This window comes from Callorhinchus milii, unplaced genomic scaffold, assembly GCF_018977255.1.
Source record: "Callorhinchus milii isolate IMCB2004 unplaced genomic scaffold, IMCB_Cmil_1.0 Scaffold10, whole genome shotgun sequence".
Lineage (NCBI taxonomy): Eukaryota > Metazoa > Chordata > Chondrichthyes > Chimaeriformes > Callorhinchidae > Callorhinchus > Callorhinchus milii.
Genome location: NW_024704751.1, coordinates 21,495,570 through 21,509,319, shown reverse-complemented (window position 1 = coordinate 21,509,319; position 13,750 = coordinate 21,495,570). Strand labels below are relative to the sequence as shown.

General features: G+C 47.9%; 1 protein-coding gene across 1 annotated transcript in view; it reads right to left on the bottom strand.

Annotated features, from left to right (window-relative positions):
• Positions 1-1,914: 1,914 nt before the first annotated feature.
• Positions 1,915-13,750, bottom strand: part of LOC103187078 (disks large-associated protein 2) — a 38,550-nt gene continuing 26,714 nt past the window's right edge. The window contains exons 4-10 of the mRNA XM_042338880.1: positions 12,552-12,786; positions 9,663-10,003; positions 8,831-8,925; positions 7,803-8,224; positions 6,544-6,635; positions 2,751-2,903; positions 1,915-2,136 (exon numbers count right to left, since the gene is read on the bottom strand). Coding sequence (XP_042194814.1) covers positions 1,915-2,136; positions 2,751-2,903; positions 6,544-6,635; positions 7,803-8,224; positions 8,831-8,925; positions 9,663-10,003; positions 12,552-12,786 — 1,560 coding nt within the window. The remainder of the gene's footprint in view (positions 2,137-2,750; positions 2,904-6,543; positions 6,636-7,802; positions 8,225-8,830; positions 8,926-9,662; positions 10,004-12,551; positions 12,787-13,750) is intronic.

Sequence of the window (13,750 nt, the reverse complement as noted above, 5' to 3'; positions counted from 1 at the left end):
GATCTCTTGACTCAAAAAAAGTGCAAATGAAGCTCCCGTTAGAGTGTTCCACAAGTCAATGTGGCAAATGGAACTCAAAATCTACACACATTTGGCTCATACCTTACTATCTAATATCACATCATACCAATAATCAGGGTCCTTCATGCACATCTGTACTGCATGTGGGAAGAATTTGAGGATTTACAGGAAAATAATCTTTTGCCTTGTGTACAGAAAAATCTGTTGATACCCGTTTCAATCTTCCAAAGTGAAAGAGTTCAGAAAACAAGAATCAAATCTGCAGCAGATTTTCTGATACAAACAAGGACTATCATTTCACTGTTTGATGGTGGATTTTAATATACATCAATTTGGTCAATAAGAATCTTTGTCCTCCTGATATATCCACCTAGTGAAAATGCTTCCTACCCCGAACGGTCACAGGAACTCTCTGATCTGTTCCTTCTCCCACCATATTTTACAGATCAGAATCAATATATCAATGGTATCTACTTACCATGCTGCATAATATCATAATCCACTTATTAGTGTAGAATCCTAAACACTGAACAATTTATATGCAATACAGTTTATCTTTTTTTACCATAAAAGAGCTTGATTCGCCCACGTTCATAGACCTTAACTGGAGTTTAACTCTCTTATCACATAAACTCACTTAAGCCATTTCACACTCTTTCCTGGTGTAAATAGAGCTATAAGCAAGCCTTGTGCAAGCAAGTACATCACTACATCAGCAGCCTCAAACCTCTTAAGTTAAATTTTAATTTTGTCTGTTTTATTAACACTCTAACCTTATTTCCCCCTATATCTTTGAATTCTTTATTTTTTTATATTACATTCCAGCCTCCTTTACTGTATTAGAAGACCAGCATGTCTGGGGATCACTAATCATTTTACAACAAACAGTTTCTAATATTGACTATTTTTCTGGTTAATATTGATTAAGTTGATGCTGAAGGAGATCTCAAGTACAGCATGGCCGGAATAAACCCCTTCTGTTTTGGTTTAACTCCAATCTCACAGACATGCCTGCGGTCAGTGCTCACATTCCTATGCCCTCCCCACAGGCCTCTCGGCCTTTCTGACATTGCCAGTTCAGGGTCTAACGCCAGACACATGGAGTTCGGTATTGTTGACTTTATGCTCATTAATAGCTTGTTGGGGGCTACAAGACCTGAACTCTTGAGGGATCCTCACAATTATCAGAGAGGGAAAGAGGACTTTCATTGTGGACATCTGAGTTGGTTTCACACTCAAGCCCCCAAATCACTGAGCCATCCACTCCCTAATATGTAGGTATGAGAATAAGGAGGCTTCACTGTGATGGAGTTATAACATTCACACAATACGATGGGAACAATTCAAACATACGACTTAGCTTCAGAACCAGTTGCTCCACAGAGAGGAACACTCACATTTGGTTTCCTGTTTCTGAAACACGAAATGAGAGAGAGCTCTTGCTCATCACATGAAGAGCAGACTGGTAAATTCCAGCAAAACGAAACGGCAACACTTAATAAGTGGCCCTCTCCCCCCCACCCCCCAACTGTCTGCTCGGGTAAACCACAATGTCAATGCAGGAGCTAAAATCAGCTCAAATGAATATTAGATGTATTCAGCTGCAGCTTGCTGGTTCTGTCCAGAACCTGGGTTTTAATCAGTCTTCTATTTGGATGCATTATAAAGAAAATTTGCAAAATGTCTTAAGACTGCAGCTAAATTGAACAAACTTGAAGAGGAGCAAATTAGTCCACTGTGGCCACATGGCCTCAAGGGTCGGGGGCTGCTCATTGGTGCCGAGGGCAGACAGCCTTAGCTGGAAAACGCTGACAGTTAAACGCAGCATCTCTTGTTTATAAAAAAGGAAGCTGAGCGGTTGGTTGTACCCTGGGCTAGGCGGCCTGGGTGCTCTCAAAGCCGGGTGTGAGCCTCGGGGATGTAGATTTCGATGCTGTCCGCACTCTCTGTGGCTGAGTTCTGCCGAAAGGAAGCTGCTCTCTTGGCTGCCATCAGCCTTTTCTTCGCTTCCTGCCTCTGTCTGTCAGCAACTTCCAGGGACCTCTCCCGCGTGGAGGGTAGCTTGCCCCTCAGGGGTTTCTTTGGTATAGAAGGAGGGGGAATCTTCCTTTCGGCCTAGAGGGGAAATAAAAATAGAGGGTTCAGGGGTCTGAGCCCAACTGTAGGCAGAGACCAGGATTACTGATCATCACTCATTACTTAGTGTAATAACAGCTGGAATGAGTTCCCAGGAAGGTGGCCAGAGACCTTGATCAGCTTAATGCTGTGCTGGAAGGATGGTGCTGGGGAGTCTGGAAGGATGAGGTCAAATGGTCTGAAGTGTTTTTTTTCACTCATGATTCTGCATTAAATAATCTCAGTTGAAACTATTGATGTTTGCTGATGTGTTGGTTGTTTTAAGTGCTCATGTATTACTGAACACGGCAACACTGGGAACATGTTCAAGTCAAGTTAAATCATAATTGTTTCTATCTGACATTTATCAGAGTTCAACACTGAATTTAACATTGAATATTACAAAGGGCAATTCCTTCAAGTAGTGATACTCAGCTTTCACCTCAAGTATCACGACAAGTATCAACTCAAGAATCACGTTGGTTCTTTATTGCACTCAGGGTTTTATCCCTGAAAGATCTCGGTGTCTGTCCGGAAAGGGGTGGGGGCTGACAAGCAACAGGAGAATCAAACCCTGACTTGCAACTTGCAAAAAATTTTAAATCCAAGCCTACCTGTTTGTCTGTCATGTCGATTAGGACCCAGTTGTTGGACTTTATCTGTAGAAGTTCATCAAACTTCAGAGTTACATCTTCTACAGACAACTGCAGAAGATCCCAGAATCCCGCAAGGTCCTGGGAGGTAGGCAAAGGGAAAGCGTTCGGGTCCTGAGTGCACAACGAAAGCAGAAAAACAAGTATGGTTATGTTTACAGCTACATTTGTAATCAAGAGCAGTGTTGTCTAGAGGTTCCTGCAAGCCCCATACATTCTCTCTGGCTATCAAAATAATAAGCGTATTTTGTGGGCGTTTGCAGTCACTAGACACAGTCACTACACTTTACAGTAAATATAATATAATGATAATCCTTGCATTTGATATAGCGTCTTATCACGTCTTCGAAACTTCTCAAAGCGCTTCATAGAATATACTGTAAAGTGAATTGACTGTATATTTTGCGGGTGAAACGCGGCAGCCAATTGCGCACAGTAGCGTCCCACAAATAGTCGTAGATTGAGTGACCACATTTTTTTAAAGAGATTATTACCCTCGGAAAAGTGATCCACTAATCGACTAACAATCAGATTCCTACTTACTGCTAGGTAAACAGATGCGTGTGGAGTAAGGAAACTTGCCAACATTTTGCCCTGACTGGGAATCAAACCCAGATCTAAATCCTGTGAAGCGCTTTGAGACATCCTCCTGATGTTAAAGGTATTTAATGTAAGGATTACTATTATTATTCATAAACCTTGCAGTTGATACAGCGACAAAATATCTCAAAGCTTATCACAGGGAATTATTGTCAACTGAGAGCTTGGAGGTATACTTTAAAGCCAATTTGCACACAGCAATGATCCACAAAGAGCCAAGAAGTGAACAACTACAACAACAACAAGAAGAAGATTCCATTTATAGAGCGCCTTTCACGTTGGGAGGACGTCCCAAGGCTCTGAACAGTTGGGTCAGGACCCGAGCATTGGGGGGAAATGGTCAGGGTGAGGGGAGGGAAGGGAGGGAGCGAGGAGGGGGGAAATGGTCAGTGTGAGGGGAGGGAAGGGAGGGAGCGAGGAGGGGGTAGAGAGTCGAGAGGGGAGCTGAAGGCTCGGTCAAAGAGAAAGGTCTTGAGACCGGCCTTGAAGGAGGAAAGGGAAACTATTTCACATGTTAAGCTTCCTTCTCTTTTCTGAATTATCACAAGATCTTTAATGTCCACTTGCATAGTTTAATGTGAATTCTGAAGGCCGGCATCTTTGACACCCAGCGCTCCCCCAACTTCATTGCATAATCAGCCACAACTCTGGACTCAGGTTTACACATGAAGCCTTAGCTGAGAAGCCATATGTAGCAGTAATAGGGCCAGTCAAGAGTCTCACCCGTTTGTCTACATCACACATGAACACAGGATATTCTGGGAAACAGATTAAATATTGGGCTTTGGTCTTCCTTTTCACATGACCCTTTAACATATGATCTAAGGTTGATGTATTCCTGAATTGTCCCTCACAATAGGTGGGTTTACAGAAAGCCTTTCACATCCGCATTGTTGGAGAAGGTTGGAAGGAATGGTTTCACTTGCAGGGCTGTGTGCGATTCATACAAGTGGCAATTGACACAGTATCAATAGGAGACTGGATAAACAGTTGAGCTGTAGGAACACCAATGGAGTGAGGGGGAGAGAGCTGGAAAAGGGAAATGGGTAATTCTGGAGAAGCAGGCAGCGCAGACACGATGGGCAAATTCATTGGGGGAACATAACGTCTCAGTCTCTATGCTTTCATTATCACGCTGTTTCTCAGGCAGGGCTCAGTGTTGAGAACAAAATTGGGATGGTGGGGGGGGAAATGTGAGTAAGAACATTTCCATTTGTTCCTGTTCCTGCTTCTGCTCCTGCCTTTCCTGTGTTTAATTATATGCAGGGACTGATGAATATTATGGGCATAGGCTGTCATTTACCAGGGAGCTATGGCCTTGGTGGGCTCCAATGCGAGGAGGAGAACTAGCGAATGGCCAGCTAGGTGACTCTGGGCTGCACTCATATGGGTGTCAGAGATCTGCTGTCAGATAGGAAAGAGCTTGAGAAGAGCAAGAACATTGACCACATAAATGGGAGCCAGTGATTGCATCAATACAGTGCTGTGTGCTAATTAGCCACTGCGTTTTCCTACAAACACAGTCACTGCACTTTACTGAAAACTCTGTGAGTGCTCTGAGACTTTCAACATGATCAGCCCTATATCAAATGCAAGTAGTATTATATTGTAACGTGCTGTGCTCTACAAACTACTTCAGAAAGCAGTGATGCACTAAAACTGTAGACTCGGACCTGTGACAGAGGCAAATTGACTGGTCACTCTGTGTCTAGCCGATCTCTCTGTGGCTAGCTGGTCACTCTGTGTCTAACCGATCTCTCTGTGGCTAGCTGGTCACTCTGTGTCTAACTGATCTCTCTGTGGCTAGCTGATCTCGCTGTGTCTAGCCAATCATGCTGTGTCTAGCCGGTCACTCTGTGTCTAGCTGGTCAATCTGTCTATCTGTCTAGTCACTCTGTGCACTGGCCCTCGTGCAGCGTAAACTCCACTCTCCACAAACAGTCACTTAGAATAAAGCGATGTGACCAGAGGTTAACTCACTCTGAAGGTCAGACGTGTTTCTGAGACCAGGCTAATAAGACCCACATATTCACAGACCAAGGCTTAAATAAAGGGAGTCTCACCATTAGTGCCCCTGAGGTTCAAAAACAGTTGCAAAGAATTATCATTGGATTTCATTTTTTGGGCAGTAATAATTGGGTTGTTATAAATGTGCCCAGCATGAGGACGTGTGATTTTCTCATCAGACACATGCCATACGGTGAGGAAAAAAATAACAAAGTGGAATAGTTTGCTGGCTTTGCTTATCTCTGTCAGGGGGAAAAGTGCAGTGAGCCATATTATAATAGCCAATGATTATCACATCAACCCAAACTGTGGTTAAAACAGACAACATAAACCTCCCTTCTGTCCCCAGCATCCTCCCTACCCTGTCCCCCTCCCTACCTACCCTCTCCCCCTCCCTCCCTACCCTCTCCCCCTCCCTCCCTACCCTCTCCCCCTCCCTCCCTACCCTCTCCCCCTCCCTCCCTACCCTCTCCCACTCCCTCCCTACTCTCTCCACCTCCCTACCCTCTCCCCCTCACCACCCTCCCCCTCCCCTCCCCACCGTCTCCCTCTCCCCTACCCACCCTCTCCCCTGTCCACCCTCTCCCCATCCCCCTGCCCACCCTCTCCTGAGGTTGAGGACAATAAGAGACTATTTCGACTGCGTTTTTGGTCATCGCGATAATATCACATCGCATTTTACCCCCAGAGCACTGCTGAGTGAAGTGGGACATGTTGCTGGGGTGTGTGACATGTGACCATGAAGCTCGGGGGATTATTGTGTGTTTTGTTAAAAAAAGTTTGATTTTAAAACATGTAACAAAAAGTGGCAGCTGTCCCCGCTACACAGGGAGAACTGCATTACTGACTGCATTGCTGACGCGATTGGTCTCCAGGGATAACACAGCCTCCCTCGCCAGGCTCAGCGGACTCGGAAAGTGATTTTATCTCAACTTCAGGAAAAAAAAGATAGGTTGCTTGTTGAATAAAAACACATGCACAAAAAAATCTTGTTAATGATAATTCTTTGTGAGTAGGTTTTTAAAACAGACAGTGATGGAGAGAGTCATTGTGTGAAGATGAGGACAGTGTTGAGGGAACCTCAAGCAGCCCACAGCACACGAAACACAGGCCTCCAGAACTGACTGAGCACCGACGGGCAATTCACCATATTCTGTTGGCAAAGGCGGAAAAACTGCTGGAACTTCTGGGACATGAGAAGCTGGGCGCTCCCCACCGCACTGCGGATCTTCTCCAGAACTAAAACACAAGACAAAGGCCGTGAGGACAGCAGAACTAACCCCAGAACTCGCTCACTCATCCGCTTGCTCACTCATCCGCTCGCTCACTCATCCGCTCGCTCACTCATCCGCTCGCTCACTCATCCGCTCGCTCACTCATCCGCTCGCTCACTCATCCGCTCGCTCACTCATCCGCTCGCTCACTCATCCGCTCGCTCACTCATCCGCTCGCTCACTCATCCGCTCGCTCACTCATCCGCTCGCTCACTCATCCGCTCGCTCACTGAGGTATTGCAGGAAAATAGCCCACGGCACACACCACCCACACTGACATTTATTGCGGTGAAGTTCACATTCCCCCCATTTACTTTTAGTTGTTTCTGAAAGTAACTTTTTTGCAATGATCAAACCCACGTTTTGCAACTGCCCAGGGCTCTGGGATACGGATAATAACACTGATGTCAGCCAGGCCTGCGTCAGAGCAGTGAGTGCCTCAGCCGCTGGGGTTAGTGAGGGAGGGGAAGCTCAGCCCCAGCCATAGCTCCAACCCCAGCCCCAACCAGGTCTCACTCACTCCCCATCGCTGCCCATACTGTGAGCTCTGAGTGTAGCCAAGAGCTGGCTCACTGGCAAATAACACAGTCCCCACCACCACCCACCACCATCCATTAACAGACACCATGTAATTGTGGTTGTTGGTGAATAAAAACAATGTTAATAGCCCGAGAACAAGCCTCACTGGCGATGCCGAGGTTGAATAATGTACAAAAGGTAATAAGATTAAAAGGCTCAGACTCTAACACACAAACATGACATAGAAATGTAATGTATAATATATACATGAATATATAATAAAGTGTGAGAATGTGTCAGAAGCTGAACCAGAAAGCATCAATGTGTTTAAGACAAAACTTGCCACATACATGAGAGAGAAGAGAATAGCGGGGTGTGGGAGAGAGAAACAGAGGGGTGTGGGAGAGGGGAATATGTTCTATAAGTTCTATGATAGGAGTGTGGGAGGGGAATAGAGGGGTGAAGATTTGGGTGGAGTATAAATGGCCAATGGCATGTTTCTGAGCTGTATTGCTCTATGTCTGCACCCCATCACCATGTACCATTATAACTGCGCTGTAACGTGCAAATGTAGCAAAAGGCAAAGGCTGAGGCCTCAGTTACAGAGACGCACCCTCCTCAGGCAGGTCGTTCTCCTCAGCTTCTCGCTCCATCTGCTGGCACCAGCCCTCCAGACGCTCCACCTCTGCCTGCAGCAGCTTGATGAACCAGTCGCCGTCCCTGTGACACGGCGATGCCCTGCCCGTGTCTGTCAGGCTATGAGCCCCTGCCTCTGCCCACGCCTCTGGCCGCTGCCCGTCACTGTCACAGCGCACACGGTAATCCTCGCGGTAGGCCCACTGGCCCTGTGTGTGCACAGTTCGGAAGCCGGTGTACTCGCTGGGCGGCTCGGGATCCGAGGAATGCCGCTGGAACGGCCGGCCGAACTGGAAACCCTTGTCCACAGAGCCGCCAGCCAAGCCCACCATCTCCTCCAGCTCCAGATCCGCCTGCACGCTGGTCGTCACGCTGTTTGAACGCTTAAACCTGGCGTGTCTGGGCCGAGGAGAGAATGTGGGAAAAGTAGGTATTGGTGAAACACAACATAACTCAGGACCACGGCTGCCAGCTGTCCCTCTGTGAGTGTTCAGCTCCTCTGGGGCTCCAAGCCGGCCTGTGGGGCTTATGTAAGACTGTCTGTGGATGAGCGACTGGGGGAGGAGAAGGGCGAAGGGGAAGGGGGATGGGGGAGGTAGGTAGCTCTGTGCTGTCCTCACAGCAACTCATTACAGAAGTATAATCCTCCTGTTTGATGCAGCACCTTTCATGTCGTAGTCGCAATGCATTCACAGAATTAACTGCAAAGTGTAGTGACTGTGCATATTGTAGGCAGAGGCCAGATGGACTTGGACATGTTCCTGCTGCGGCCACCGGAGGGAAGCCAGGGAAGGAATTGTGGCTGCGGCAGGCCGAGGTAGGGGTTGAGGAGGGGCTATGAGCGGGGCCTGAGGTGGTCTGGGGCAAGGCCTGGGATGGGGCGGGGCCTGACATTGGGGAATGGGGGGGACTGGCAGGGCTTAACTCCTCTTCTGAAGCAGGAGATAATATTCAACAATAATCGGAACGAAATGTTGGAACCTTGTGCCGAGTGTGCAGACTTACCGTTTGTCGTCTTCCACCTGCACCCCGATGGAGTGCACCTCCCGAAGACACTTGCTCTCGGTATCGGAATCGGTCATCGTCTCTGAACTGTCCACCTGAGGGAGTGAACCACAAGCTGTCACACGTGGCCCAAGTCACACTGACACCGATCAGGGCGGCTATGTCAGAAACTACCAGAAAGTCAGAGGCGGGAACCTGGGCCAGCGTGAAGCGTGGGGTCACAGTCACAGGCCACGGGTGTGGGATGCAAAAGACCTCTCCCCCCCAACCTCCATAGAGAACTCTGAGGAATTTCTAGAAAGATCTCTGAGGATTACTGAGATTCGGGGAGGAGAGACAGGAACAGAATTTCCCAATGCAATTATTTACAGATTTTCTCAGGGAATCTCGTGGGACAGAGTGATTCCTCGTGTCTATGTGTTTCACCGCACATTCCTCATCAGCCGGAACTGACAGCAGCAGTACAGCCATGACGGACTGAACGGGGGAGAAAGAAAGGGTGGGAGAAGAGCACGGCTGGTAAACTGAGAGAAAAGTGAGGGGGTACAGGGAAGCGGGAGGGGGGAGGCGGGCAATGCACACATGAAGAGAAAAGGACAGCAAAAGGAATCACGGAAATGAACAGATTCTTGATCCAGCAATAGAACCATGAGAATCCCCAGGGACCTGTCTCTAGACAGATGGCTTCCTGCGTTCCCATTTCCAATGAGCAAGAGGTGCTGCCTACAACACCACTCACGCAGGGTAGCGGCTCAGAGCACCTACAACAACAACAACAAGATTACATTTGTATAGCGCCTTTCACATCAGGAGGTCATCCCAAGGCACCTACCTGTATCCCAATAGATGAACGCCACTTCCTTTGGCGAGGCTCTAACTTTGGTTCATCGCGGCTCAGGATCCCTTTGTAAACGCCGGCTCCAGGGGAGCTCTTCATTGAAGAACGAATGGGAGCTGACAGTTCCAAGGCCATAGTCAGTGCTTTGGAGCTGTTGAGACTGTCCGTGGAATTGCAGTGTGTCCGGACATCTCGGGACCAGGGTGTGGGGCGGTGGGGCTCGCTGGGTGGGTAGGTGTCCTGCGTAGACTCGGTGCTGCTCTGGGCCGTCACTGAGATCAGCGGCTTGATGGCCATCCGGGGAGGGACAGGAGGAGCTTTCTTGTAATTAAACGCTGCAATCAGGATTCAAGACACAATAATTCCACAAAACCTTTTATCTTTCCAACCAGTGGGTGACGCTGTTCATTAAAGGCTCAGGCTTCCGCACTTGGCGGCTAATAACCTGACCCACAGGCAATTCCATACCAATTGGTATGTTTGTAAACTGGTTCTTTCTGCGCTCATAAATAATTCTAGTGCAATTTTAAAAGTGTAATTTAATTTGACATTTTTTTTTGTTTGGCTGCAAATTCTCCTCCCCTCCTGAGGCGTTTGACTTCTTTTTAGCTTCTACTGATTCACGGTGCTTTAGACCCACACACCCTCTGGTGCTTTGCCCAAGTGACTATAGGCCACATGTGAGTGTGCGGCTTCCCACAGCCAATTCCACCCCCTGGCTTGGCTTTTGCTGTGGCAATGTTCAAAACAAATACAACCTACATTGGATGAATGAGATCAATTCTCATGTAATTCACAGAATAATATAAACTAGTTATATCAAATGCAAGGATTATTATTATTATTATTAACATCCTTCCTATAGTGCGGTGCCCAGAACTGGGCGCAGTATTCTAACTGAGGCCTAACCAGTGTTTATATAGGTTAATCATAACCTCCTGACTCATGTACTCTATGCCGTTATTTATAAAGCCTAGAATAATAATAATCCTTGCATTTGATACAGCGCTTTTCACGTCGGGAGGACATCCCAAAGCGCTTCACAGAACACACTGTAAAGTGAATTGACTGTATATTTGTGGGCGAACGCGGCAGCCAATTGCGCACAGCAATGTCCCACAAACAGTCGTGGATTGAAAATGACCAATTTATTATTGTTTTGTTTTGGAGGGATTATTATTAGGCTCTGTGTGGAGTAAGGAAACTTGGCCAAGGTTTGGCCCTGTGCCTGGAATTGAACTCAGGTCTCTCACTTGCAAAGCAAGTGCTCTAACCACTGAGCTACAGGACTCCATATGCCCTTTTTACAGCCCTATCTACCTGTCCTGCCACCTTCAAAGATTCATTTACCTGCACCCCCAGGTCTCTCTGTTCTTTTACCCCCTTAAGATTGTATTACCACCTATATTGCCCCTCATTCTTTCTACCAAAATGCATTACCAGCATTTCCCCATATTGAAACTCATCTGCCATGTGTCGCCCATCTTACCATCTGTCTATGTCTTCCTGCAGTTGGCTCCTATCCTTCTCATTGTTTACCCCCTCCCTAACTTTGTGTCGTCCGCAAACTTGGATATGGTGCTTGCTATACCCACGTCCAGATCATTTATGTATATTAAGAAGAGCAGTGGTCCTAATACCGATCCCTGGGGGACACCACTGTACACGTCTCTCCAGTCAGAAAAGCAGCCGTTCACCACAACTCTCTGCTTTCTGTCTCCCAGTGAGTTCTGGATCCGCTGCCACTGTCCCTTTTATACCATTGGCTTCTAACTTTCTTACAAGTCTTTCATGTGGCACTTTGTCAAATGCCTTTTGAAAGTCCATATTAACTACATCAACTGCACTACCTTTATCCACTCTCTCCGTTACCTCATCAAAAAATTCTATTAGATTTGTTAGACAAGATCTGCCTTTAACAATCCATGTTGGCTGTCCCTAATTAACCCATATTCTTGATGTTAGGCTGACTGGCCTGGAGTTCCCAGGTTTGTCCTTCTGCCCCTTTTTGTACAGGAGAGTCACATTGACCACTCTCCAGTCCTCCGGCACCACTCCTGTGTCCAACAAAGACTGACAAATTGTGGCCAAAGCCTCCACTATTTGTACCCGTACCTCCCATAGTAACCTCGGCTGCATCCCGTCCGGACCGGGCGACTTATCACCTTCGGCCCAGTCAACCTTTTCAGTACTTCCTCTCTGTTTATACTTATCCTCTCCGTTTCCATTTGGTGCTTCCACTTCTTTTGTGAAAACAGATGCAAAGTACTCATTCAGCACATCAGCCCTCTGCCTCCACAATAAGATTGTCCCCTTGGTCCTTAATTGGCCCCACCCTACCTTTGACTAACCTTTTTTTCTTGATATGCTTCTAAAATATTTTAGAATTCCCTTGAATGTTACCCTCTAACCTTTTTTCGTATAATCTTTTCCCCCTCTTATTTCCTTTTTCAAACCTCTTCTGCACTTCCTATATTCTATTTGGTTGTCTTCTGTATCTTGGGTTTGACATTTGTCATACGCCTCCTTTTTCTGCTTCATTCCAGATACAATTACCTTTGTCATCCGGGGAGGTTTGGAAGCCCTACTTTTCCCTTTTGTGGGAATGTATTTATTCTGTCCGTGAGCTATCTCATCCTTGAAGACTTCCCACTGCTCGTTAGTTGTTTTACCCGCCAATCTTTCTTTCCAGTCCACCTTGGCTCGGTCCCTTTTTAACTCACTGAAATTTGCCCTCTTCCAGTTGAATATCTTCACCTTAGATGGTTCCTTGTCTCTTTCATATGCACTGGCTGTGGGGGTGGAGCCAGTGTGGGGGTGGAGCCAGTGTGGGGGTGTGCTTGTGGAGTGTGTGTGTGTGTGTTGGTGTTGGTGGGTACTCACAGGCACTGGGTTTCCTGGCGCTGACGGCTATGGGCGGCCGTATGGGGGCCATGGAGAACCGGGGCAGGCAGTCGTCGTCCTGTGAGCAGCCAGCCTGGATGGCACGCAGGTAGCTGTGGCTCCGCATCCGGAAACAGCCGGGCAGGTCCAGGGCTTCCACTGCCTGTGACTCCACCTCCCCGAACACTGACTCACACACCACCTCAAACTGTCTGCTCACATCACCCTCACCAACCTGCAGCACAGAACACATCAGGGGGCAGCACAACACAGCTTACATTTATACAGCACCGTCATGGTGGGAGGACATGACCCTATACCAATCACCATTTGTCTCCTCCGCTCACCCTCTCATGCCTCGCCCATCCTCACCTTGAAAGCCAACTGTGAGGCGATGCTGGACGTCTCGAATCCAAAGTCGAGGGGAACCGCTCAGCTGCCTCTGCCCTTCCATCTGCTACACCCTCCCCATCGCCCCCTCCCAACCCGGCCCCTATCCATCCCTCACTCCACACCTTTGAACCTTTCTCCTACTCCTCTCTCACCACCACTATAACCCGCACGAAACTGACCACCACCTCCCTCGAACCCATCCCTAACCCTCTCCTTTCCTCCCAGCTCCACCTCCTTGCCCCAATACTCACAGACATCATAAACCTCTCCCTGTCCACTGGTACTGATCCCACCCCATTAAAAACCATCGTCATCGCTCCTGTCTTTAACAAACCCTCCCTGGACCCATTCCTGCTCTTAAATTACCACCCCATCTCCAACCTCCAACCTCCCTTTCCTCTCCAAGGTCCTTCCTCTCCCGCCACTCCCTTCCCGAACCTCTCCAATCGGGTTTCCGTGCCGCCCATAGCACAGAAACAGCTCTGGTCAAAGTGACAAATGACATTCTGTCCATCTGCGACCAGGGCTCCGTCTGCCTCCTCGTCCTCCTTGACCTCTCTGCTGCCTTCGACACCGTCGACCACTTTATCCTCATCCACCGCAACCTTCACGGCGCTGTCCTTAACTGGTTCAGATCCTACCTTTCGCACCATCTCAACTTCATCACCACAAACGGCTTCTCCTCCAGCCCTCGCACGTCTCGTGCGGTGTTCCTCAGGGCTCTGTCCTTGTTCCCCTCCTCTTCAATATCTATATGTCCCTCTTGGTGACATCATCCACAGACATGGGGTCAACTTCCACATGTA